At 42.4% G+C, this 25,031-nt stretch overlaps 2 protein-coding genes across 2 annotated transcripts; one reads left to right on the plus strand and one right to left on the minus strand.

Moving 5' to 3' along the window:
- Nucleotides 1-1,257: 1,257 nt before the first annotated feature.
- fra10ac1 (FRA10A associated CGG repeat 1) lies at nt 1,258-12,135 on the minus strand. Its single transcript, XM_079756393.1, has 14 exons — nt 12,052-12,135; nt 11,629-11,714; nt 11,319-11,411; nt 10,716-10,761; nt 10,319-10,395; nt 10,077-10,160; nt 9,292-9,376; nt 8,943-8,988; nt 4,236-4,352; nt 3,948-3,990; nt 3,344-3,507; nt 3,090-3,143; nt 2,238-2,322; nt 1,258-1,448 (listed from the first exon to the last, which is right to left on the minus strand). Exons 1-14 carry the CDS (start codon nt 12,067-12,069, stop codon nt 1,406-1,408), a joined length of 1,041 nt encoding a protein of 346 aa, XP_079612519.1. The 5' UTR covers nt 12,070-12,135; the 3' UTR covers nt 1,258-1,405.
- A 1,673-nt stretch (nt 12,136-13,808) lies between these two features.
- On the plus strand, nt 13,809-24,488 carry lgi1b (leucine-rich, glioma inactivated 1b; the record flags this gene model as incomplete). The annotated part of the gene is made up of 10 exons (XM_079757485.1): nt 13,809-14,008; nt 14,264-14,335; nt 16,230-16,301; nt 16,460-16,531; nt 19,968-20,039; nt 20,945-21,114; nt 22,189-22,353; nt 22,686-22,906; nt 23,337-23,583; nt 24,139-24,488. 10 exons carry the CDS (start codon nt 13,809-13,811, stop codon nt 24,486-24,488), a joined length of 1,641 nt encoding a protein of 546 aa, XP_079613611.1.
- Between the last annotated feature and the right edge of the window lie 543 nt (nt 24,489-25,031).

A 25,031-nucleotide genomic window follows, 5' to 3' on the forward strand; every position in this document is an offset into this window, starting at 1 on the left:
ACAAAATAAAGGAAAGGAAACGCACGAGTGTGTGCATGCGTGTGTGTTGAGTCATCAGCCAGGCGGCATCTTAGCTGGCCCTAAGCAGGATCAGCCGTGTCTGAAAGCCGATTGGCTCCACATCACCGGCCTCAATACTGTGTCGTCCGGTCGTAAAGCCCGACCAAACCAAGCACAATCAAAGGGATGGCCTCACACCCTGGTTGTACAATACTTGGAAGTCATTGGCTCAAATAGAGGGGAAGGTGATAGGGTTTGCTTCAATGGAATGTGAGATCACCTGGCACCCATTGCAGCCATTTTGAGAGGGCAATCGTACTTGTATCTATGGGGATCTATGGTCGCATAACCAAATCTGACTGAAACTCAAATTAGACAATTACAAATGCAAGTGTAGTTAACTCGTTTTTAGAAATTCTCAGAATTAGTTGGATGGTATTCCCGCTACAACAACCAATGTTTAGCCTCTTCTGTCAGGGGGGGCAGGGGGGTATGAACAGATAGAAGCACAGGTTCTCCCTCAGAAGAAGAAAGGTGTGGAAACAATCAAGGCCAGGAGGAGGACAAAGATAAAGCAATTTCCCTAATTTAAGCTCATAGGGAGGTTAATCCTAACCACACGCAGGCCAGGCCAGGATCCCGATCTGTCCTTGTCCCGGAGTACTCCTCGTTTCTCTGGACGTTCCTCTTACCACAACAACTATATATCTACTAGAATGTTGCCTGATAATCATCTACATTTTCTATTTTGCCTCTTCTCTCTGAGCCGTTTTCAGAAACTGAGCAAGGTTTCTTCCGTCTAAAACCGCTCCTGCCGTGCATAAGAATTCTGCAGGCAGTGTTGTGGGGATGCAAAATAAATATAATTTATATTACTATGTTAAGAAACATGTCCAGAACACACACCTTCCTCTGTTAGAACGGGACCAGAACACACACACCTCTAGTTAGAACTTGAGCCGAACACACACACCTCTAGTTAGAACTTGACCAGAACACACACAACTATAGTTAGAACGGGACCAGAACTCACACACCTCTTTCTTAGAATGTGTAGGTTTCTATCAAAGGCTTTGCATCAAAGTTTTACGATTATCCAGAATTAGATTTGAGTTGCGGGAATATTTGTTTTCTGACTAGAGACAATGAAAATTGCAGTTCTGCCATTATTTGAATGGTTATTTGTATGAAAAATAAATCCTCACATTTTATCTTTGTGGAATTTATGTCAAAGTTTGCCACAAGATGAAGGGGAGGTTAAAAACCAGCTGTCTTTAATTGTTGTGAAACAAAAACAATCATGCATTTACGCAATCACAAAAAAACAACAAAACACAACAGGGTCCCGTGTGTGGATCTGGGGAAGGGCTGTGTGGGGGGGGGGGTGGGACTGGAGTCGGCGGATTCACAGAAACATGTCCTCAAAATAGTCGTCAAACTCGTCCTCCCTGAAAAGACACATGGGCAGTTAGGGTGGGGATCAGCACAGTACTTCAACTGTACTTTATGTACAGTACTTCTACTGTACTTTATGTATGGCCTCAATACTTCTACAGTACTTTATGTACTCAGTACTTCTACTGTACTTTATGTACTCAGTACTTAATGTACTCAGTACTTCTACTGTACTTTATGTATGGCTTCAGTACTTCTACAGTACTTTATGTACTCAGTACTTCTACTGTACTTCATGTATGGCCTCAGTAATTCTACAGTACCTTACGTATGAAAATACTGTACTGTACTTAATACATCCACACAGTACGTCTACAGTACTTGTATGTATGACATTACTTTATGTATCAGCACAGTATTTCTATAGTACTTTATGCATGTACTCATTACTTCCACAGTAGTTTTTGCATCAGCACAGTTCTTCTAAAGTACTTTATGTATCTATACAGTATTTCTGCAGCACTATATGGTACATGTACACACTATTTCTATAGTACTTCATCTATGGACACAGTATTTCTACAGCACTATGTGGTATATGTACAGTACACACTTTCTACAGTTTCTATTTCTACTTTATGGTATGTACAAAATAATTCTGCAGTTCTTTATGGCATCTATACAGTAATTCAGCAGTACTTTATGGTACATGTACACAGTATTTCTACAGTAATGGTCTGTACATGCTGAGTGAGTCAGGGGGTTGAGAGTGCTTGAGAAGACCCCAGGGGCTTAATGCTTATTGGCTGTAAACCTTTATGACACTAATCTCATAATCTCACCTCGACTTCTCCTCCACTGTGGGGGCGGGGCCTCGCCAGTGCTCCGCTTCAGATTGGCCTGGAGCCTCGTCCGCCGCCTCTGCGTCTAAAGGGATTGGTTCAGAGAGATGTCACTCACGACGGGGTGGAGAAAGTCAAGCGTCAACCGTGTGGGTGTGCGTGTGTGTGTGTGGGCAGGTGTGTTGTGCGGGGGGGACATAAAGAGAGATGAAAGCCATTAGGGAGAAGACGGAGGCAGCATTAGAGAAAAAGAGATGGATAGAGACATACAAGCAGAAAGGGATAGAGGGAGAGAGAGACCTGCGTAAAGCAAGGGAGAGAGAGAGAGGGGGGGGGAGACGTAAAGAGTGATGGATGGAGTGTTTGCTGTAAACAGCTCCCAAGCCTGAGGGCTGAGACAGGTCAGTTAAAAAGATGTCATCACTCATCTATATCCCCGTCCTGCCCCGGGCGCTGACACACACACGTTTACAGAACGGAATGTGAACCCAACGCTCCCAGTCCATCACACATCCTTCACATTTACATCACTATTTTTATTATCAATATTCAGAGGGGCCGGGTAAAAGAGACAGAGAGAAATATACATTTGGGATGGAGATGGACACATTGTTAGGAGGGAGGGAGTGAGAGAGAGACAACAGGACACGGTTGAGTAAAAGCAGAACTGCCGGCATTCTTTTGTTAATGTAGCCCCTGGGGCCTAGTGGTGTGTGTGTGTGTGTGTGTGTGTGTGTGTGTGTGTGTGTGTGTGTGTGTGTGTGTGTGTGTGTGTGTGTGTGTGTGTGTGTGTGTGTGTGTGTGTGTGTGTGTGTGTGTGTGTGTGTGTGTGTGTGTGTGTGTGTCCGCTACCTCTGTCTGAGTCCTGCGATTCTTCCGTGCTACTAGAGGAGGAAGAAGTATCCCCTAAAGGATGGGAGAGAGACATAAAAGTAAAAAATAGAAGTAGGGTCGAGTACAAAACATAATCCATTCTATGTATTTGCACATTAATCCGTTCTTTGTGCCTTTGTGTTCGAGCGTAAAACATCTACACTGAACAAGGCAGGTAGAGGCCTTTACTTTGAAGGGAGGGGACCTTTAATGTGGATGGAGCAGTCTCATACCTCTGGATTTTCTGTGGCCTTTGCGTTTGTGTTTCTTGGAGCCGGAAGACGACTTGGACCTCCTCCTACTCTTCTTCTCTCTCTTGGCCTTCTTCTTCGTTGGTTCCTGGTTCTCAAGCGAACTCCTCTTGGCTTCCTTCTTCTTCACATTCACCTCCTTGCGTCTAGAAAGCCCAACATACAAAACCGTTGTTCCAAGAATACTTCCCTCCACACAGTGTTTAAACCTCACTTTATGTGCACGTTTGTCTAAATAACTGTATTTTCCCATCTGACTCAGCTCCTGGTGAGATCATTTTAGGACATCACCATGGATGGAAGAGTATCAACCCTTGACAACGTGTGATTTGTGATCATGGTAATCTACCATGATCACAAATCACACATTGTTGGGAGCATCAATATTATTTATGAGTACGGTTTATGCAGTTAATTTGACCCAGGACCAACCAAATATTTTGTGCAGTAAAATAAGCAATCCATTCTCACTACCAGGTCAAAAAGGTTGTATGTATATTATTAATCAACACAGATATCCCCTTTGCAGTCCGTGAATATGTATACATACCTGTGCGTGTGTGTGTGCGTGTGTCACGTTGCTTACTTGTGGTGGTAGTTGAGTTTGAAGGAACATTCGGGGCACAGGCCTGGAAACCAAATTATACAGAAAATCATCAGCTCTAAGGTCCTCCTCACAAAGCTTCCTCTACACTTAAATTAATTGCTTGAATTAAGATCAACTGGGCCCTTTATAGTGCATTATTTAGATAGTCAACATTTTGTAGTCTACAAAATCTGGTTCCCTATTACAGTATATTAAATAATACACATAATGCAGTCTAAAACTTTGTGTGGCCACCTCATTGGCTCGTTTTGGAGTCATGTGACTTACGGAGCTTGACGAGGGCATTCCTCTTCTCTCCTCGCTCCACATAGGAGAAGTTCACCTCCCAGCTCTTCAGCACCTCCTCCTCCTTCTCACAGCGACGGCTCCCACACTGGAACTGACCTGGACACACACACACACACACACAGATCTGTCACAGTTAACCATTTTCATATTGACAATTCGGATTTGTACGTCTGAAAGCCTGAAAATTGATCAATTGCCAAAGTGGCATTTTACTTGGTAACAAGCTCAGTCCCCTTTGGCTTTCTGTCAGAATGGTATGAGGCCAAGAATACCGTCTGATGGAACAATAAAGGGGTTTGCTTCAGACACTACACTTCAGTCTCTTTATCTTTGAATTAGTCGGACCTCAACAGCAGCCATGCCACCAGCACACACACTCATCTTTATAAGAGATATGATTCAACGTTAGTCATTGCAGTACAAGTACAGAGACAACAAAGTTCAGTTTAACATCTAACCTGGAGTCAAAATAGGTAAGTAAGGTGCAGGGAGGAACGTATGTTTAATGGAATATTAAATAAATAAGACGTATGCAGTTGAACAGAGAAGGTAAGTAATGCTATTAGACGCAGTCATATACAGAATAAGGCATGACGTAGATAGGAATAAGGTTAATGCTCCAATGTGTCCAATATGTTTTTAATCACACACACACACACACACACACACACACACACACGGCCCCAACAAAGGCAAGCATGCGCATAAAGACACACTCAGACGCCCTAATAGATTAATCAATTAATCTATAAAGGCAAACCCCAGGGCCGTTCCCAGAGGTTGGGGGTTCCACGCCGCTCACATGCTTATTAATCCCCTGTCGGACGAGCAACAGAGAAAGAGCTTCTGATGCTTGCCAGGTGTTGCCTCTGACGCAGGTGAGGAGGGAAGCCTCCTATGTGTGTGTGTGTGTGTGTGTGTGTGTGTTTGGCACGGGGGCCATAGGACCTGAGAGAATCCAGTCACTATAGTACAGTCAACAGGATTGGGGGATTCTCTGTGCGTGTCTGAGCTTTACTTTACACTAGCGGGTTTAGCTAAACGTTGTTGTCGTCACAACCACCAACGCCGTCATCTTTGATGTCATTCCTGCCTCATGTGTGCTGACTGGCACGCCAGATGGTGACTAAGCTGTGGCGGTGTGTAGTACACACCAGCGGCTCTACATCAGCAGATTTTAACACTGACCAATCACATCGCCGGGATCATCGGAGACTAACAGCCGCAGATAGATGGTGACGTTTTAAACCTTTAACCTCTCCAGGGAGTCACAGTCCATCCTCTGTCCCAGAAGATAATGGATAAGGGTTTATTAGCTTTAAATTGTGTTTTACCCATTATTCCTTACGTAGTTAAGATGAATAACTGGTTTGGTTGAAACGCTCCTTTGAAATATGCAGTTCTGGACAGTAATGAAGTATTCATAAGTCTGCAAGGAATACTATTATCACACCTATGCTTTTTGATAAATATATATTTTCGGTCTTTCTGCGCCTACAGAGAGAGTAAAGGAAAGTGGTTTTAAAGAGAGAGAGGGATTGATATGTACCATATAAGACTCAAACCTTGGGTCGATACAAGTTGTATTTGCTTTAGGTTTGTCCACTAGTGGGTTGACGTGCAACTATGGCCTTTAACTGCTGTCAGCTGCTGATCAGGGAGAAAATGTCTTTGTGAATCAAATCCATCTCAACACAAACAAAGCAGCCAAGCAGACATTCTTGACGACAAGTGACAACTAACCCTCTCTGCTGGAGGAACTTGGAACATCCCATCTTTAACCGGCCAGTCAGTCAACCAAATATGGCTGTAAAGTATGGCGGGAGGGAGGGCTGGGAGGAGGGGTGCCCATAGTGACCAGGGGGGCAGCAATGCTGGGAGGTAATCCCAGCACCATATGTGTGATAGGCCCCCAGCCCTTAAGAACATTATTTCACTGTCACGTAAGTTGTTGTGTAATCTGCTGATCGCCAAGCAGCGTTTGTTCCCCCCCCCCACGACCCCTCGGTATGGCCTTTGACCTACTTCTTGATTGGTCAAAGGAGGATCAATGAAAAGCTCGGGGGAACATGGAGGAATGCCTGTGATTGGTTATCTTATTTTAGGGGAGCGTATTTGCTTTGATTTCAATATGGAGATGGGATCATGTTGAACCAACATTCTCTCTCTCTCTCTCTCTCTCTCTCTCTCTCTCTCTCTCTCTCTCTCTCTCTCTCCTCGCTCCGTCTCTTTCTCAAAGACAACCCAAATAAACACAGGTCTTCTGGAAGGATAACTCTCTCTCTAGTGAGCCAATAGTCTCTCTATCGCCCATTTTCTCACAGTATGACCGCAGCCCCCTGCTCGCGGTGAATGATCCGTGGTCAGTGTTTTTGTGGTCCTTACACCTGAGGGCGCATAACGGCCAACTTAGCATCGCTGCTAGACCTGTACCGGCATGATGTGTACAGTCCTACATAATACTGCACTCAGACTTTACTCAGGTACAAGACATTTTCTCCTTCAAAAACAAAAAAATAATCTGTTTAGTTTTTGTTTTGATGGTAACATCTCGCAAAATATATCGTCTTAAGCCCAGTTTAGAGATTCTTTATTCTGATTACTTCACTATGACACAAAAAGCTTGAGCACGGCTCAAGATAACGGACAATATAATACATTTAAGTAAGAAGCGACTTAAGAAGTACTTTTACTAAAGTCTGTGATAACAGAGGCAATGGAGGCATTAAAGAAACCTGATGTGTGAGGGATAAGGGTTCCCTTTAAACTACTTAAACTCACAACCAACACACACCTGTAGGAATGAACTCAGAATGATTAGACTGTACAGTTTGAGTATCTGAGGTGTAAGACCTACACAGACACAGAACCGGTGAAGTGAAGCATGATGGGTATTAGCGGTATCGCTAATCCTACTTCCTGACTTGACGGGCAGGAAGTATCAAGGGTCACAGGATTAACCTGGGTCCTTCCTATTAGGTTAGCCGGCAGAGACAAGCCAGCCCAAACACTAGTTAAGACCGTACATTAAGGTGACCAGACCTCTGAAATGAAGAACGGGGCCATTTGTTGTTATTATTTCTAAAATGATAACATTGCCATATTTACATTTTGCCTATTGTCAGGGTAAATCTAGCCCTGCTAGTACGAAAGTAAAAGATATGGGGCAGGTCATGCCCAAGGGTTAACTATGTTGTTTTTAAGCTTTGGTTAACAGGCCAATGTAGCGATACAAATAATGAATCTTTCTATATTGTATTGATAGCCCATTGTTTGTGATCGGTCATGACTGCTTATGATATAAAGTCGATAGATAAACCCCAGTGTAACAGGTTTTTGTCAAACTGGGGATATCTGACACTACTCTATCAGATAGACACAAGACAAATTACCAACGGCGCTAAATTAATATTTATGAGCAAGCTAGAACCTTTTACATAAAAAAAAAGATAACGTTTAGAATCCTAATTTTTTAAATAGAGATTTGTAGATGACTACCATAGATCAAACACGTGCATGCCTGTGTAAATCTGAACATGGAGGTTTTTCCAAGTCCAACACATTTTTTTTTTAATTCAAAATGTGCTGCACAAGTCCTGCCGACTTCTGCCATCAGGCCGCCGATATAGAGTACCCCTATCTAAGAAAAACATACACAAAAACTAATTCATACCCATTGCCATAAACAGCTTAAATAAACAATGAACAATGGACAAATTAACCCTGACGCACTGTCCCTTTACACTTTACACATATCCACAGCTTTTATCTTGTTTTTAATATTTATACTTGTTTCAAGATCTATACACACTATGTGTGCTCTCAGAAATCAATGTTGTATGATGATTTTCTGTTACGACAGAAGAATAAAGTTTTCTGAATCTGAATCTGCTCTTTAAAAATATTAAGCAGTAGTTTAATAAATCAATAATAAATGTAGATTCCCTGCATTCAAACCATACTATGTCAGGAGCTGGGAGGAGTTGGCCATCTCACAGGCCAGTGCCCTGTAACAAGCTCCAGGTGTAGTGCCCCGGCCTTGCTGATGGTCAGTGTGTTAAATAGCATGTTTTTGTTGTGTGGGGAAACCGGAGAATCCGGAGGAAAACCAATGAGAGCACGGGAGAACATACTAACTCCATGCAGAACGGTGCTCCCCAGGGCCCCAGTGATAAACGCAGTGACCCCAGACATCATATGATGATATGATGCCCCAGTGCTAAACACAGTGGTCCCTAGACATCACAATGCTTGTATAATATACACTGGAATATTTGAGAAAGCTTTGTGAGTTAGCTATGTGAATTAGCATCAGGATGTGATTTAACTGTAAATGTAACAGAAAATCGTGAAGGCAACACAATGAATGATTGATGATAACCAACAGTGAAGAGGCAAGCTAACAATTGAGCTCTGTCTCCATCTAGTGGGGACTCTGTGTTCAGACGTAGAAAAGTAAAATGAGAATATTTGAGAAGCAGGAATATTACTGTTGTTATTGCTAAATGTAAATTCTGAAATGACTATGCAAACTAGATATTAACAGATTAAATAATTATACAAATAATACAAAAACTACAAAGGGTTGCCTTTATTTTGTTAAATCTGAATGATATAGTCTGCATTGTGTTTTTGTTGCAAGTTATTATGTAGTAAGTTATTCTCAGTCTTATGTATAAGTCTTACCTTTTCCAGACACAACCTCATTTTCAATTCGCCATCGAAAGCCAAACTGAGGGAGGAACAAAGGGAGCAGTATTTTACTCTATAGCCTTTGAAAATAGACCTTGTTTAATGGAATAGAAAAATATAAACCTCTCACTGGATTTATTTTTATTTGACAAGTAAATTGAAATATAACATTGAAAGATTCACTTTCTTCTTAGCCTTTGAAAGACTCACTTCCTCTTATTATATCTACCACTCCATCTCTTTAATCTTTAATCTCCCTCTCTCTCTCTTCTTTCTCTCCCTCTCTCTCAAACTCCCCCTCCCCCCCCCCCCCCCCCCCAACCCCACTGACTGAATGAACTACCTTGTTCTCCTTGTATCTGCTTAGGTCGGCGATACAGTACTCCTTGAAGAGTTTGTCGTAATATTTCTTGGCCAGTGCTTTCTCCCTGTGGAAATGGAAAAATAAAATAACTCATAGAGCGCATAGAAAAGGTAATGCCATGGAGTGATTCAAACTTGTATAATATTTATTACAAAGCTAATACAAATCTCAAAAACTAGCTCATAACAAACAGTAATAGACTGATAACATCAAATCTTGTTTTCTTAATCATTTCAATCGATCAAAACAATGACTCCAATCTAAAGTATCAGTCCCTTATTATTATTATGAATCAGATAAGATCAGAATCAGAATAACTTTTATTACAGCTTATTTTACAAGTACACAAGAGCAAAAGTCTTAGGCTTGGTTCCTCAACACTCACATAGCAGCAACAATACAAGATAAAGTAAATAAAGATAGTAGCAGCAATAGATCACAATAATAAACAATAATAATAAAATTAAGTAAATAATAATAAGAGAAACTAAGACAGTGGTAGTAAGTAATGAGGTGTAGTAAAGTGTAAGTATAAAGTGTTCAAGTTGTAGTGGTACCAGCCACGGTTGATTCTAGTGCAAAAATGCTGTGCAAATTACTTGTGTTACTTGTGATGTTTAAGTGTGTGTGGGGTTGGTTTGGGGCTAGTAGATTTCTCCAGAAGGCAGACTGCTTGGGGGAAAAAATTGATGTTCATCCTCTGGGTTTTGGTTCCGAGGCTTTCGGTCCCTTGAAAGTATTATTACTGTTATTAGGATGTTTACCAGGTCATTTCCTCCTCGTCTTCATCCCTCCAGAGGAACCGGTGGTTCTCTCGAACCACGTCCAGGTCGGTCTTGTCTTTCTCCCTTAAAATAGAAGAATGATAGAAAGAGAGCCAACAGATTGGGTCAGACCGCACACATAATGGTCTGGTTCACGACTATTTCATGAAGTATTCTATGATAAATATCATCTGAATTTATTGATGCATTTTCGAACCGATGCATTGAAGAGCCGTACTCACGTTGATCGCTTCAAGTCTTCCACCTTCCCTCCGTAGTAGAGGATGTAGTCGCTGACATACTTCTTGTGACGCTCAAACTAGGGATGCTTAAGTTAAGAACGGAACGGAGTGCACAATGTAGATCACACCAACCAAGGGTCCTTCCAACCAAGGGTCCTTCTTCCCTGCTACTCTCCCTACTACTCCGGCCCAAATATATGGACCCTTGTTCAACCACAGAAGCTAGAATGTTGATTGACTCTGTCTTGAACCAATCCTTGGTATATGAGAGCACATGAATGTTGTTGTGGTGTTGAAGTAACTACACCGACAGTCATATATATTCCTATGCTATACAACAGAAAATAGGGGCTGAGACTGGCCCTGTGGGATGGTTTGTATCCCGTTTGAAGGATACAGCGTTAAGAGAGATCAGGTGGGCTCTTCTGTTTCTGGCTTCCTCTCTGCAGAAAAAAGACAGGAAGCACAGTCAAAGATATGTGTGATATTTAGCTCATGAAGAATACAAAAATGAAAAGGGTTTTGGCTGCACTGCAGAATGTGTAAATAATGCAATTTTGAAAAATGTATTCAAATTCTTTGCATCTTCATAGATGAGGCTAAGGAAGAAAATACGTCCATCCAAAGGACTAATTCTCTCATTGGGTTAAAGATGAGTTGATGAAACCTTCAAACCTTGAGGTTCACCCTATCAGAAATATGTTTCACAAAGCAACTTGGACAATCATGATATATACTGCTGTTTAACGATAATAATGATGATGTTGCTTTTTGAGGGGTAATGCATAGATATAAAATCATCATAATTGTATTGTTTCAGATTACCGAAAGAACCATTATTTATATACATGCACATGAAAGAGAGAGAGAGAGAGAGAGAGAGAGAGAGAGAGAGAGAGAGAGAGAGAGAGAGAGAGAGAGAGAGACACACACACACACACACACACACACACACACACACCAAACTTGTGCTCTTGAAACGACATGTGAGTGACATTACCTGTCGACCTCACTGCTGTGGAAGCTGCGATGCGCTACCTTGGAGTGCCTCCCCTTCTGCCATGGCTTCTGGAGGATCTCATCCTCTCGTTTCCTGTGGAACAACAACACAATCACACTTTATTGCCCGGTTTTGGCCATTCAGAAGGACATGTTAACGCAGCTTTTATTTGTCTATTAGGAAAAACACTCCTCATAACTTGCAGTAATGATATAGCCATGATAACAACCATAACTTGGACATCCCATTATTCTTCACCATTTCCACCAATCAAGAATGTTTTTCTTACATTCACATTATACTCTTTTACCTTTTAATGCCTCGCAGAGACGACTGTCCTCCGCCTTCATCATCATCACCACTGAAATCAGAGTCATATCCGCCCCCACCGTGCACCTGTCCAGGTAAAGCGCAATGTATGAATCATTTAACCTTGTATGCATCATGTTGAACGAACATTCTCTCTCTCTCTCTCTCTCTCTCTCTCTCTCTCTCTCCTTCTATTTAGAAACAATCTGACCACTAGTACCATGGGTCAATAGAGCAAAACATTCAGTTTAAAAGAGTGGGTGCGGGGTGCCCGTACAAAACCATGATGGTATAATCTGCACGTAGCCTATAAGTGAAACACATGAGAATGATTCAAATTATACCAGATGGACAAAACACTTCCTTTCAAAGTCGAACACTAAAACCATACTCATATCTTTAAATTGTCAGTCTGATAGCCTACCTTAACTAGATTCTCCATGTATTAATCCATCTCTCGTCTCTGTTTTGGTACGGGTGGATTCTTGTTCTTGTTTACAAAGAAGCGTCGCGGGTCGATGACGTGCGCACTGCAACGACGTCAGAACGTAAATGGCGACTTTATAACAGAGCATTCAAGTTTATTTTTTGAACCAAAACGTTTGCACTTCCTCGTGTTTTAAGTCACTCTACTATTTAATGTTATGTTTATTTGAAAACATTTAGCCATATTTAATTGTTTTATTTATAATTGATCCAAGTAATCCTTGTCCATGACCGTAATAAACAGGGGCCATGTTGAGGCCATATTAATTTAATGAATAATGTAATTGTCTCTATGGAGAAACAGCCCTAGTTACACCGTTAGACCCTGATGATGTGAGCTGTCGAAGAGGACTCTATAATTAAACCGACAAGGCATAGGCCTGATTCACCCATTCATTCTGTTTTATGGTGTGCTTCCGCCCTACATCGACCCCATGAGAGAACCTGATTGTAATCGAGAACAATGAAACACTTATTCTGTTTTTCTTTTTACTTGAAAGCTGCTTCCTAAGGGAATTCTTCAGAATATTCTGGATGTCAGTGTGTGTGTGTGTGTGTGTGTGTGTGTGTGTGTGTGTGTGTGTGTGTGTGTGTGTGTGTGTGTGTGTGTGTGTGTGTGTGTGTGTGTGCGTGCTTGTTTGTTTGTGAAGGTGGGGTGTGTGTGGTTGTGTGTGTGTGTGGGGGGGGGGGGGGGGGGGGGGGAGTATGGGACAGATTCTGTAACAGAAGCCTGAGTGTTTCTCAGGATCTTTTTTTTCTGCACCCCACTTTATGATGTGGATCTATCAATCATGTAAAAGAGAAAAATGAAGGCCCGAGAATAGGCTGTGACCGTATTGTTGAAGTTTAGGACTAATGTTCTATTTTCAGAAAATCTGAAATCCACCCTGGATAGGTTATAATTAGAAGCCTGTTATTCGGACTAATATGTGCCACGCTCATTCACATGCATTGCATGTGAATGAGTGTGGCAGGTGCATGTGCAGGGATCCTCATGAATAGGGGGCTATTAAGTCGCACGGCTTTGGGTGCGCGCATAAATAATAGCTCGCTCCTCGCTGGTTTAAAAAAAGCGCACCTCAACGACCCCCCTCCCTCTCTCCTCCTTTTTATTCTCCCCCAACTCTCCTCTCTCCTCTCCTCCCCCCCCCTTCCCATTTGCCTCCATCCCCCCACATAGCCTACACACAAACACACACCTCTCCCGCCCCCCCACCCTTCCCTTCATCTCTCTCTCTCTCTTCATCTCTCTCCTCATCTCTCTCTCGCTCTCCCTGTCTCTCTCTTGTCTCCGGGGAGCTTGCGCCTAAAGTAAGCAAAGAAAAGACAATAGAAACAACACCATCACACGTCTGCAAACCGAGTTTCACTTTTGACTCAATTTCTTTTTTGTTCTGCAAATAGAAGATCCGTGCTTTTATTTGTTCCCCTCTTCCGTATGTTCCTGTGCTTCTAATCCCGCGTATTGCAGAACGAATCGCTTGGATTGGTGCCTTCCTATTGAGACGCAGGAGGCATAGAGACTGAGGACTGAGGCTACATACGAGGGCATAAATACAACTCCAGGGACCGGGAGACACACGACGAAACGGGACAATTTTTCAGTTTCTCTGGGATTTTTAGAAATTCATAAAAAAGATTGATACTTTTAATGTGAAATAATCCAACTTTAAACGGGGTAAGCAAATAAAAAAAATGGGATACTCTGGCGGAGCAGTGAGTTGTCAAGCATGGGCAGTGTGTCTGTGTGTGTGCGTCGCGGTTCTGGCTCTCACCGAGGGAAGGAGGCTGAGGCAGCCCCGGTGCCCGGTGGGATGCACCTGCACGAAGGACAACGCACTGTGCGAGGACATCACGTCCGTCCCACACACCTTCCCCAACGATGTGGTGTCGCTGTAAGTCAAGTGTGAACCGACTTTTCCTTTCATTGTTTCATTGCACTGCACTGAGATTTCATTGTTCGTTGTGTTGTCGTGGTCTAGTTTCATTAGCTGACCCTATTTTTCCTCAATCTCTTGATTTCTCTCGCTAGTTTGTTGTGGAAGTGTCCACTGAGCTTTGGTTGTTGACCTCCAGATGACTGATCCCTATTGATAAGGATATTTTGACCCCCCCCCCCACTCCCTTCTTTGATATTTTCTTAAATTCAGATCTTTTGTGAAATCCGGATTCAGTGAGATCACCGCTGGGAGCTTCGTCCACACACCAGCCCTGCAGCTTCTGTGAGTAGGAAACAAAAAGACCAACCTGCATAAACTACACATCCCAAAATAAACTTAAAATATCCAACAGTTAAAATTCTAATTGAAACACAGAAATCATATATCATATATTTTCACTTGATTGTAGCTTAGTCTTGTGAGGATATGTAACCCATTGCAAACAAACATTAAAAAGACACAACATTAAAGACATCAAAAGCAAGTCCTTGTCAAAGCAAGCCTGTTCTAAATCCAGCCTGATATAAAACGTCTTTGTAATGATGTCAGGGTTATATAAGAAACCCATATGGTTGTGTGTGTGTGTGTGTGTGTGTGTGTGTGTGTGTGTGTGTGACACACACAAACACACAACCACACACACACACACACACACACACATACACACACACACACACACACACCGCACCACTAGACGCCAGCTCCTCGGTTGGCTTGCAGTCCCTGTCTGTGACATCCCTTTAATGCGTTTGAACATATGTGGAAGAGAGAAGTATGAAGAACAAAGCAGAGCTAAAGCATGCTTTTATTTTAACCAAGGAGTGTGAAGAACAATTTGGGCCACAGGAGTTGGGTTAAGACTGAAACCAAGCTCTGAAAGACCAATTCTCTCTCTTTCTCCCTCTCTCTTTCGCTATCTGTCTCTTTCTCTGTCTCACCTTCTCTATGTCTCCGTCTCTGTTTCTCTCTGTCTATCTCACTCTCTCTTTCTGTCTCAGTCTCCCTCTCTGTCTCTCTTTCTCTCTCTGTCTCTCTTTCTCTTTTTCTGTGTCTCTGTCTCTCTATCTGGCTCTGACCGTTTCTCTCTCTGTGTGTGTTTCTCTGTCTGTCTCTCTCTCTCTCTCTCTGTCTCTCTCTTTGCCTGTTTCTCTCTGTGTCTGTGTCTCTCTACCTGTCTCTGTCTCTCTATCTGTCTGTGTCTGTGTGTGTGTCTCTCTCACTGACTGTCTCTCTGTCTCCGTCTCTCTCAGTGTCTAACTGTCTCTTTCTGTCTCTCTGTCTCTCTGTTTCTGTTTCTGTAATACTTGCTTGTTTGTGCTCCTTTCTGTCTGTCTGTCTCTGGGCTGCTTTCACTCTTTCCTTTCCCTGTAATGCTCTCTCCTTTTTCCCTTTTCTCTCTTTCGGTTTCTACATCACTCCCATGTTTTTTCTATCTCTCTACTTCTTCCTTCCCTCATTGTCTGTCAGTCTGTACCTCTCTCTCAGTCTCATATCTATCTTTCTCTCTCTATCTATGTCTCTTTGGCAGCTGTCTGGTGTTTTCAGATTTTGTACCAGCTTCAAAATCATTTTATACTCCATGTTATAAATGTAAATGAACGAGAACAGTCACACTGAGAAACCTGTCTCTTTAATGGCTGCCATCCAGACAGACTTTCACTGTTGGTTCCACAAAGACAACTCTTATTAGGGATAGTGCTCCAGTGCACCTACAGTGCATTGCAATTTAATTTCATGTCACCCTTAGCTTGGAAACAATTACTTAAACATTACAATCCATAGTGTGGCTTTGTGTTTGAGAGGAGCATTCAGCAGAATGATTTTGTCCTTATTTTAAGAAAGCTAAGAATGGGCTAATGCTTAGTGGGGGAATGTCATTAAAATGACATTATCCAACACATCCTGGAAACAGAAACGCTGAAAATCTGCTCAGAAAGTTGCATTCTCCACATACATTTTAATGTTTTTAGTCTCTATTCTATTCTATTTAATCTTTTTTTTTATTCACATTCAAATAGTAATGCAAAGTTTTTAGTCGAAGTTTAAGTTAGATAACAGTTTCTCAAACTGTTGATGTGTCAAAGCTACAACTACACTTTGAACTGTTTCACAACATGCATCAGTAGAGAAGAAAGAAGCACAATATTTAAATGATTTATGTTTTATTTCTTTCCAGCTTGTTTACTGCCAACTCTTTTGATTTCATCGACGAGGATGCTTTCCAGGGTCTACCACATCTGGAGTACTTGTGAGTTTGTGAGAATGAACACACACACAGAGGACTCTGTTCTGCCTATATTTATCTTCTCACAATCTTTCTAACATTGATATTCTTGAGTCCAAAAACTCAGAGAAAACGTAATAAAGCCTGATAAGTTATATTTTAGTTATATTTACACTTTTCAGGTTTATTGAAAACAACAAGATTGAGGCCATCTCCCCGAACGCTTTCCGAGGTCTGAAAACCCTGATCCATCTGTAAGTCATTACCATCTTTATAATGATCAGTGCTAGTTTCATGTGGATGTAGTTATTATCGGGAATGGTTTCAATGTATTCTGCTGCTACCTTGGGTCTGTCTGTTGGTAAGCTTACACTTACATTATTTATCACCACTTCTGACTAAGCTACTTCCTTCCTTCTCACCCTCCTTTCCTCCTTCCTTATTCCATCCTACGAGTCCTATCTCTTGAACATCATCACACATATAGAACTCTTCAACCGGGCAGCTGAAGCCAACGATGCATTGTCTTGTGAAAGTGCTCTGGCATAACCCCTGTTTTAAAACCAGACACCAAACGGACTCAGGACTCTGTCGATGTCTTTCCTGAGTATCAGTGTCCTTCTGGCTTTTGTGTCCGGTCCATGTTGTCCTCATCAGAAATGCAGAGGCATGCAGTACATCTGCCAGCCATGCTAGCCAAGGTGAGGGCTGTGGCTGGCTCCTACTGGTCACAGTCAAGCATACTAGCACCTAGATTCTAGTGGTGGGGTTCAGTGCACTAGTCAGGGCTGACTATGACAAAGGTTAAGGAGTAATAAATCAAACAGAGGTGGTTGTGTTTTATTGGTGAGCTCCGCCCACTCTGTTTGGTCTGAATGTGTTGAAGAGTTCATATCAAATTATTGCATCTTATTTAACTTTTATGATGCAATACTTTTTGTGATTTGGCAATGTGAGTGTATTTCTGACAATAAAAGCCATACCATCCATTTAATCCATACCCTTTGAATCTGAAGCAGAGGCAGGCAGCCCACATTTTTCCACATACTCAGCCGTTCAGCTTCCTCTTGGTCGTACTCAAAGTGTGTGTGAGTGTCAGTGTTTGTGTGTGTGTGTGTGTGTTAATGTGTGTGTTCCTTTGTATGTGTTCGTTTGTATGTGTGTGTGTATGTGTGTATGTGTGTGTGTGTGTGTGTGTGTGTGTGTGTTTATGTATGTCGTGTGGGTGTGTGAATCTTTATGTGTGTGTGTGTGTGTGTGTGTGTGTTTGTGTGCGCTTGCATGCATGTGTGCATAACATACGTCCCCTTGGCTTCAGAAGGTCCTGGGTGCATCGGCAGGCAGGCTCACGTCTTTGGCTCCCTCTATATTTTATTACCTTGTGGGCCAGGCTCTGTTCACACTGTCTGCAGCCTGCCTCCACTGGAGGTTATTATGTCTGTAAAATTTTAAAAGCAACCACAAACAAACAACATTAATCATAGAAAACAATAAATCTGAATTTAATACAGAATATATGTTAAAATATTTGAATTATTGAAAAATAAAAGAAAAACTACATCCACAAGATATTCACACATTCATACATTTTAGATCCATTGTTTTGTAACTTTTTCCAGTTTTGCTTACGTATATCAGATGTTGGTTGTGGTTTGCAGACCTACGGCAGCTCTCCACTGGGTAAGCACTACCTGTAAACACTGCAGTCAGTTAAGAAGGTGGCTGACCCAAAGGTTAGGACTATATTGGATAACACAGCTGTAACCTTAAACTCTGACCGGGTACTCCTCTCTCACGCACCTAAAGCATGTGTGGCGTTTGAAAAGTTGTTGGACTGCCTAGTGTTGCACAACAGTTTTCCAAATCAAGCACAACATATTCCAACTCGTACATAAGATATTGGACATCCTATTGAAATTATTTAGCTGCATACTAATTATAGTGCATTTGGAAAACTTTGATCTGGCACAAAAGAAAAGAAATTAACAATTTCACTTCATTTTCAAGTTTTACAGACTGTTACATTATGTATTTAAGAACTGCATCTTATTCAAGGTTTAACTGTAAGTGAAGAGGATCAACATTTTTACATGAAAAGAAAATTACATGCAGAATTATTAATAGCTTCCCCCCCTCCCCCTAGCAGGGGACCCTTCAGGAACATTAAATCTTTCAGTCAAAGAGATGGTGACGCATTTGGATTAGAGGAGAATAGATTAGATACATTTTGACAAGTCCTGTCTGTCTGGAGTCACCCCACCTCCAAACCCTTGACACTTGACTGCAGGCATACTAAGACCCTGTACTGCCTATAAGGAAATGTCCACTGCCAGGGGTGCCCCTCCCTGCCTCATTTCCCCCAGACCTGGGCCCAGCCCCAAGATGATTAAAGACAAGAAGGCTAGCAGGAGGACGTTTAGAGGGCTACCTTTTTGAAAAAAAATCGAATCTCATCAGTGTCCTGTGTGTCCCTCCTGTCCCTTCTTTCTGTCTGAATCTCCCTCTCTCTCTCCCTGTGTGTTTGTCTCCCTCTCTCCCTCTCTCTCTCTCTCCCTCGCCATCTCCGTCTCATCCTGGGCCGAGCTCCAGCTCTCTAGAATTAGATGGATGGCTTGTCGTTTATCGGCGAAATGGTAAATGTTTTTTTTATGGGATCCAGCATCCTTCTGTGAGCCCTCCTGCACTTGTTTCACTCTGTCTCTGTCTTTGTCTATTTATCTCTCTGTCTCTTCCCTTCGCTCCATCTCCTCAGCACCGACTCCCAGATTAATAATTCAGATCTCCAGGGTTACCGTGATGCCACTGTTGGATCGTGTCCAAATTAGTCAGTCCAATCCATTTCAAAAGGTCATGACCTTGTCTGGTGTTTGGCTGGATGCGACCTCTGAGACACCTGGTGTGATGCACAACAGATAACCCCTAACCCTGGTTGAATTCATGGGCTACATTTCCTCAAATTCATTTAAGATCAAACATGGGAATGTTGCCATAGAAAATAGTGCTGAGAAATACAACACTAATAAATAATGAAGTTTAACCTATAAGGTTGATGGGTATGCCAATATGGACTTAAAAGGATGTACATTTCACAGAAGACATCACAAAGAAAGTTTTCAACACTCTCTTTCTTGAAGATTAGTGGGAACTTCTCTTTCTATGCGCTTGGTTTGAACCCAATCTTTGGCTCTCCATTAAAAACAGCTGCCCATTCTCTTTCATAACATCTTCCTTTAGTCGTCTTACCGTCTTCGTTTAAAGCTCTACTATGTAACTTTTCTCACTGCATTCTTTTCTTTTGTGCAAATGTATGTAAGGTACAAAACGTTTTTAGAACAAAAGCAATCTATTCATCACTGTTGCAGGGAATCGTGCAGACCAATGGAAAATCCAATGATGGAATGTCACACATAATATTGAGTGAAAGAAACCGATTTCATTTTGTGTTTGTGTTTTTATCAGCTACAAAACGATTCCCAGTTTATAACCTGACCTGACAGGCTAGGCTACTTGCTTCGTAATTTGTTTTTTTGGTGTCCTTGTTACATACTCACTCTTTAATGCCACCTGTGGCCACGAGAGGCCCCTAGTGTGATGAATTCCATAGTATTTCTTGAATCCTTTCATATTATATGACTATTTTAAACTCAAATATTGTCCTCATTATGACCTGGGATGATGTGTGTGTTTTAGGAGTTTGGCCTACAACAACCTGGAGACGCTTCCCAAGGATGTGTTTAAAGGAATGGACGCCTTGTCTAAAGTGTGAGTACGATCTGCCATTTAAAATGGGAACCTGTTCTTAAAATAAGATAATATTTTATTAATCCCTGATGGGAAATCCAGGTGCAAAAGCAGAAATTACAGGATTTTAGTGTTTTAATAACACATGTAGATAACAATTGAAAACAACCAAATTACAGAAGATTTATAGAGAATATATCATACACAGAGTAGTAGAACAGTAGTAGTGGGACATATCTCCTGTCTCGGTAGAGACAGAAGATGTGTGATTATTAGGTGTCGCACTGATATAATAGTTGGTTGAGTGGATACCCACTTAAAAATGTAAAGTTTTAAATGTATTTATTCTATGCAAACTTGAATATAGTTAAATTTTTCTCTTCTTTTCTTTTTTCTCACTTTCACATTCCATGAGTTTCCCCTATGGGATTAAATAGTTGATCATATCTAGTGCACTGATAACATGTAGGGACACTTAGATTGACCATTGATGGTGTGTGTATTAGTGATGCGCAGTTATGGTATTTTCTCACCCAAAACTGCATATTGCTTTAACTGCTCTTGACCGCTACTCAAACCGCCATTTGTAAACAGAAGAAAACGACACCCAGGTCTGCTTCACAACACGCTATTAAATACGATGTCTGTCCCATGGCGACCCTGCTGGGCCTTCTGACATTTTTTCTGAGGCTTAAATAAACAATAGTCAATGTTTGACTTTATTGCATGGTATGTGGTTTTAACATAAATAGAGAAAGCTTCTTATTAGGCAAAATGTTATGAATACAAAATACCAATACCAAATTTTTAGGATAGCATATAACAAATAGCTGAAAGAAAGAAATGAAGCTGATTTAAACTTACTAGCTATAGCAAATCACAGTGCTTGACATTAGGATGCTTGATTGCTTCATTGACAATTCCAGGGATCTCCGTGGCAACAACCTGGTGTGTGACTGTAAGCTGAAGTGGCTGGTGGAGTGGATGTTGCACACCAACGCCACCATGGACCAGATCTCGTGCAGCGGACCCTCCAGCCACCAAGACCAGAAGATCAACGACCTCATGGCCTCCTCCTTCGACTGCATCAAAGCAGGTCGGCCCTCCCTTTCAATGTCCACCCATCCATCCATCTTTCATCTATTGCCCCTGTCACGCCTTGACGATTTGGAAAACCTACGCATCCCGAATCGAGGGAAACGCTGGCATAAGCTGTAATAATAAAATAGAATATTCAGATGCATACGTATTCATAACGAGTTTAACGTTAACATAACACATTAGTAACTTATCCAGAACCTACCGATAAATTAAAGAAAACGTATACCGACAAATGACAGCGTATTGCCAAATTTGTCATAAGGCGGCATAAGTTTTCCAAATCGACAAGGTGTGACAGGGGCATATCCATCCCTTTACCTATCTTTCAATCATCTATTCATCCTCCCATATCGTCCATCCTTCCATCCTTCCTCCATCCCTTCTCCCCTGTGACCATCCCTTCTGTTCTTCCCAATCCGTCTAGCCGTCCCTCTGTCTTCCTTAACAACTATCAATCTTCCCATCCCCATTTATACCTACATCCCTTCCCCTACCCATCCATTAATTTATCATCCATGCATGCATGCATTCAGCCAATCATCCATCCCTCTTTCCATCCCATCTATCTGTCTATCCATCTATCAGTCTATCCGTCTATCCATCTATCTATCCACCCATCTGTCTATCCACCTATCTGTCCATCCATCCATTTGTCCATTAAGGCATTATCCAAGCATCGATGCATTTGTTATTCAGCCTGTCAACCTTTCTGCAACGGTCAAAGTATTGATTGTCAGTAGAATGCTCAACAATATTGTAATATATAATTTAACTCAATATTGTCAAACTCTAATGCATATGACTCTCACAAATCCACACACACACACAGACGCACACACACACTAATGTAACAGGAAAATAGCTAAGAATACCCTCACCAAGCTCCATGTTGTGGCTTGAGGCTGGACTGATTCATAATGATGTACACTTGAATACACAGAATCCTACAACAAAAATAAAGGACACACGGTACAGCAGTTCACTTGGCTGCGTTGCTATATTCTTGCTATATTCTATTCTTCTTATATTTCTTATCTCACCATCTAAATGATATCCTGACGTCCTCCAGAGTTTGCCGCCTACCAGGCACTGAAGTTCGAGTCGATCTCGGTGGAGGCGTTCTCCTTCGGCGGGGAGCAGTTTGTGGTGTTCGCTCAGCCTTTCGCCGGGACGTGCAGCTTCCTGGAGTGGGACCACGTGGAGATGAACTTCAGGATCTACGACACTATCGAAGGTCTCTTAGAAAGCACTAAAATGTACCACAAGTCGGGCAGCATGTGGCTCAGGATGTGAAGCGGGTTAGCTAGTAACCAAAAGGTTGCTAATTTGATTCCCGGCTCCTCCTAGCTGAGTTTCGAGGTGTCCCCAAGACACCTCACCCTGACTGCTCCTGACGAGCTGGCTGTCGCCCTGCATGGTTGAATCCAGACGCTATCTCAGCAGCTTAACTAATATATAATAATCTCTCGTCAACCCTTCCTGTCTCTCTCTCCCTACCTCTCTCACCACCCCTCCCTGTCTCTCTCTCCCTACCTCTCTCTCTCTACACCCCCCTCTCTCTCCCAGGTACCTCCACCGTGGTCTGCAAGCCCATGGTGATCGATGGCGCTCTCTTTGTCATCGTGGCGCAGCTTTTCGGCGGCTCTCACATCTACAAGCGCGACACGTCAGCCAACCGCTTCATCAAGATCCAGGACATCGACATCCTAAAGATCCGTAAGCCCAACGACGTGGAGGCCTTCAGGGTGGATGGCGAGTCCTTCTTCGTCATCGCAGACAGCTCCAAGGTGGTGGACACGTTTCATATTTCTGTTGTTTTTGAAGTATTTTTGTTAAAAGAAACAGGGCACCATTCTTTCAACTGAAAGGGTCAACGCTGGCCATCACCTCGTGGGGTCCACTTATTTGAAAGACCCCCATTCTACCCCCGCCCTACAAGGGACATTTGTGGGAAGCACAATGAAGATGTTGGGCAGTTTGACAACTGATGAGCGCGTCCATTTCTTATTAAGATCTTTCTGGCTAACAACCATGGTTGCTAACACCATGGTTGATGGAACCATGTTGGCTTACGACCAATTGTGTCATCATATTTAAATCAATTAAGAAAAGTGTCCCACTTTGAAAATTAGGTAAAATAAATAAAGCTAGCATGAAACGGCTAAAAAACAAATGGATTCAAACAAAATAAAACCAAGATCTTTGACCTCCCGGCAGGCCGGTTCCACCACAGTCTACAAGTGGAACGGCAACGGCTTCTACTCGCACCAGTCGCTGCACCCGTGGTACCGCGACACGGACGTGGAGTACGTGGAGATCTCCAACAAGGCCCACCTCATCCTGTCCAGCAGCTCCCAGCGGCCCGTGGTGTACCAGTGGAACCGCGGCCTCAAGCGCTTCGACCGCCGCACCGACATCCCCGAGATGGAGGACGTCTTCTCCGTCAAACACTTCCGCATTAAAGGTCAGACTTTGGTTGCAGCGGAAAATAAATACGACGTGTTACACACCACCTGCTTTTAGGATGTATACTCCGGTATAGTAAGCCACTTCTGATAGAAGAGCCAAATATATATTATATCAATTTGTAATACCCTACATATCATATATTATTAATCGAATACAGACACATTCTGTTCACAGCTTCTTACTATGTTTGACCATATTCTGTTCCAAAAAGAATTGAGGCGGAAATAAATGGAATAGAAACGAAGATGGATTTCCACATGATATCATGCAGAACTCTATGTTGAGAATAACTTTTAACCCTTTCTAAACCCATAACCATCCTAACCCAGTGCCACAGAATAATCCAGAGTTCCCGCCCACAAAAATTCAGAATAATAATTATAGTTCCTTTAATTTTTTGAAGGAGTTACATTTAAACTATCTTCCCCCTCAAACACCCTAGCAGAAAAACCGCTGACTCCTAGCATGGCCCAGCCGTCTCCCCGGCCCCAGACACAGTCTCTGGGGGCCGTATCCAATGCATTGACCAGTGTTTTTTATCTCCTGGAAGGTGAGGTCTTTATCTGCCTGACAAGATTCATCGGCGACTCCAAGGTGATGCGTTGGGACGGCGCCATGTTCAAAGAGGTCCAGACCTTCCCGTCCCGAGGCTCAATGGTCTTCCAGCCCGTTGCCGTCGGCAACTGGCAGTACGCCATCTTGGGCAGCGATTACTCACTGACGCAGGTCTACCAGTGGGACTCCGTGAGGGGCCAGTTCGTCCACTCGCAGGAGCTGAATATCCAGGCTCCTCGCTCCTTCGCCATCGTCGCCGTTGACAACCGCCACTTCCTGCTGTCATCCAGCTTCAAGGGGAAGACCCAGATTTACCAGCACCTCATGATCGATCTCAGCGACTAATGGTCGTTATGAGTTGATATGTTTACCGCTGGGGTAAGTGTGTGTATGAGTCAAAGTGAGCGTGTCAGCAATTCACTTTTTCTAGGCAAATATTGTGCAATTTCTCTTTGGTCTGTATAACTGCTTTCTGATTTGGTGACAGCTTATTTTTAATAAAAATTGCGAACCGACGATCTTGCAGATAAGGAGAGATATAAAGCACTTTTTATAGCCCGTGTTAGCTCTCTATAGACACATTGAATCCACATCAATGTAGAGTTTTTTTTGGTAACCATGGCAGGTAGGTAGCCGATTTGTCTTATGATGCAGACATATAGTCAGCGGTTGAGTTGTAAAAAAAGAGCCAGGGGGGATGGTAGATTTTAACTTTTAGGGACAGATCATTTGTGCTGATAACAGCGCATATGGTGGGAGACCAATGATGTGATAATTATTATTATTAGTAGTAGTATTATTATTATATTATTATATATTTTTTGGGGATAAAATCTTATTTTATCGTGAAGGCACTATTGCGCAAGTACGCAGGCGCACAGCAAGCGT

Source organism: Pollachius pollachius (genome assembly GCF_949987615.1).
Source record: "Pollachius pollachius genome assembly, chromosome: 19".
NCBI lineage: Eukaryota > Metazoa > Chordata > Actinopteri > Gadiformes > Gadidae > Pollachius > Pollachius pollachius.

Coding starts and splice junctions, on each gene's coding strand:
- fra10ac1 (XM_079756393.1), bottom strand. Junction 11,412..11,628: donor TCTCTGCGAGGCATTAAAAG/GTAAAAGAGTAT, acceptor GTTGTTCCACAG/GAAACGAGAGGATGAGATCC. Junction 3,508..3,947: donor AAACTCAACTACCACCACAA/GTAAGCAACGTG, acceptor TGGGCTTTCTAG/ACGCAAGGAGGTGAATGTGA.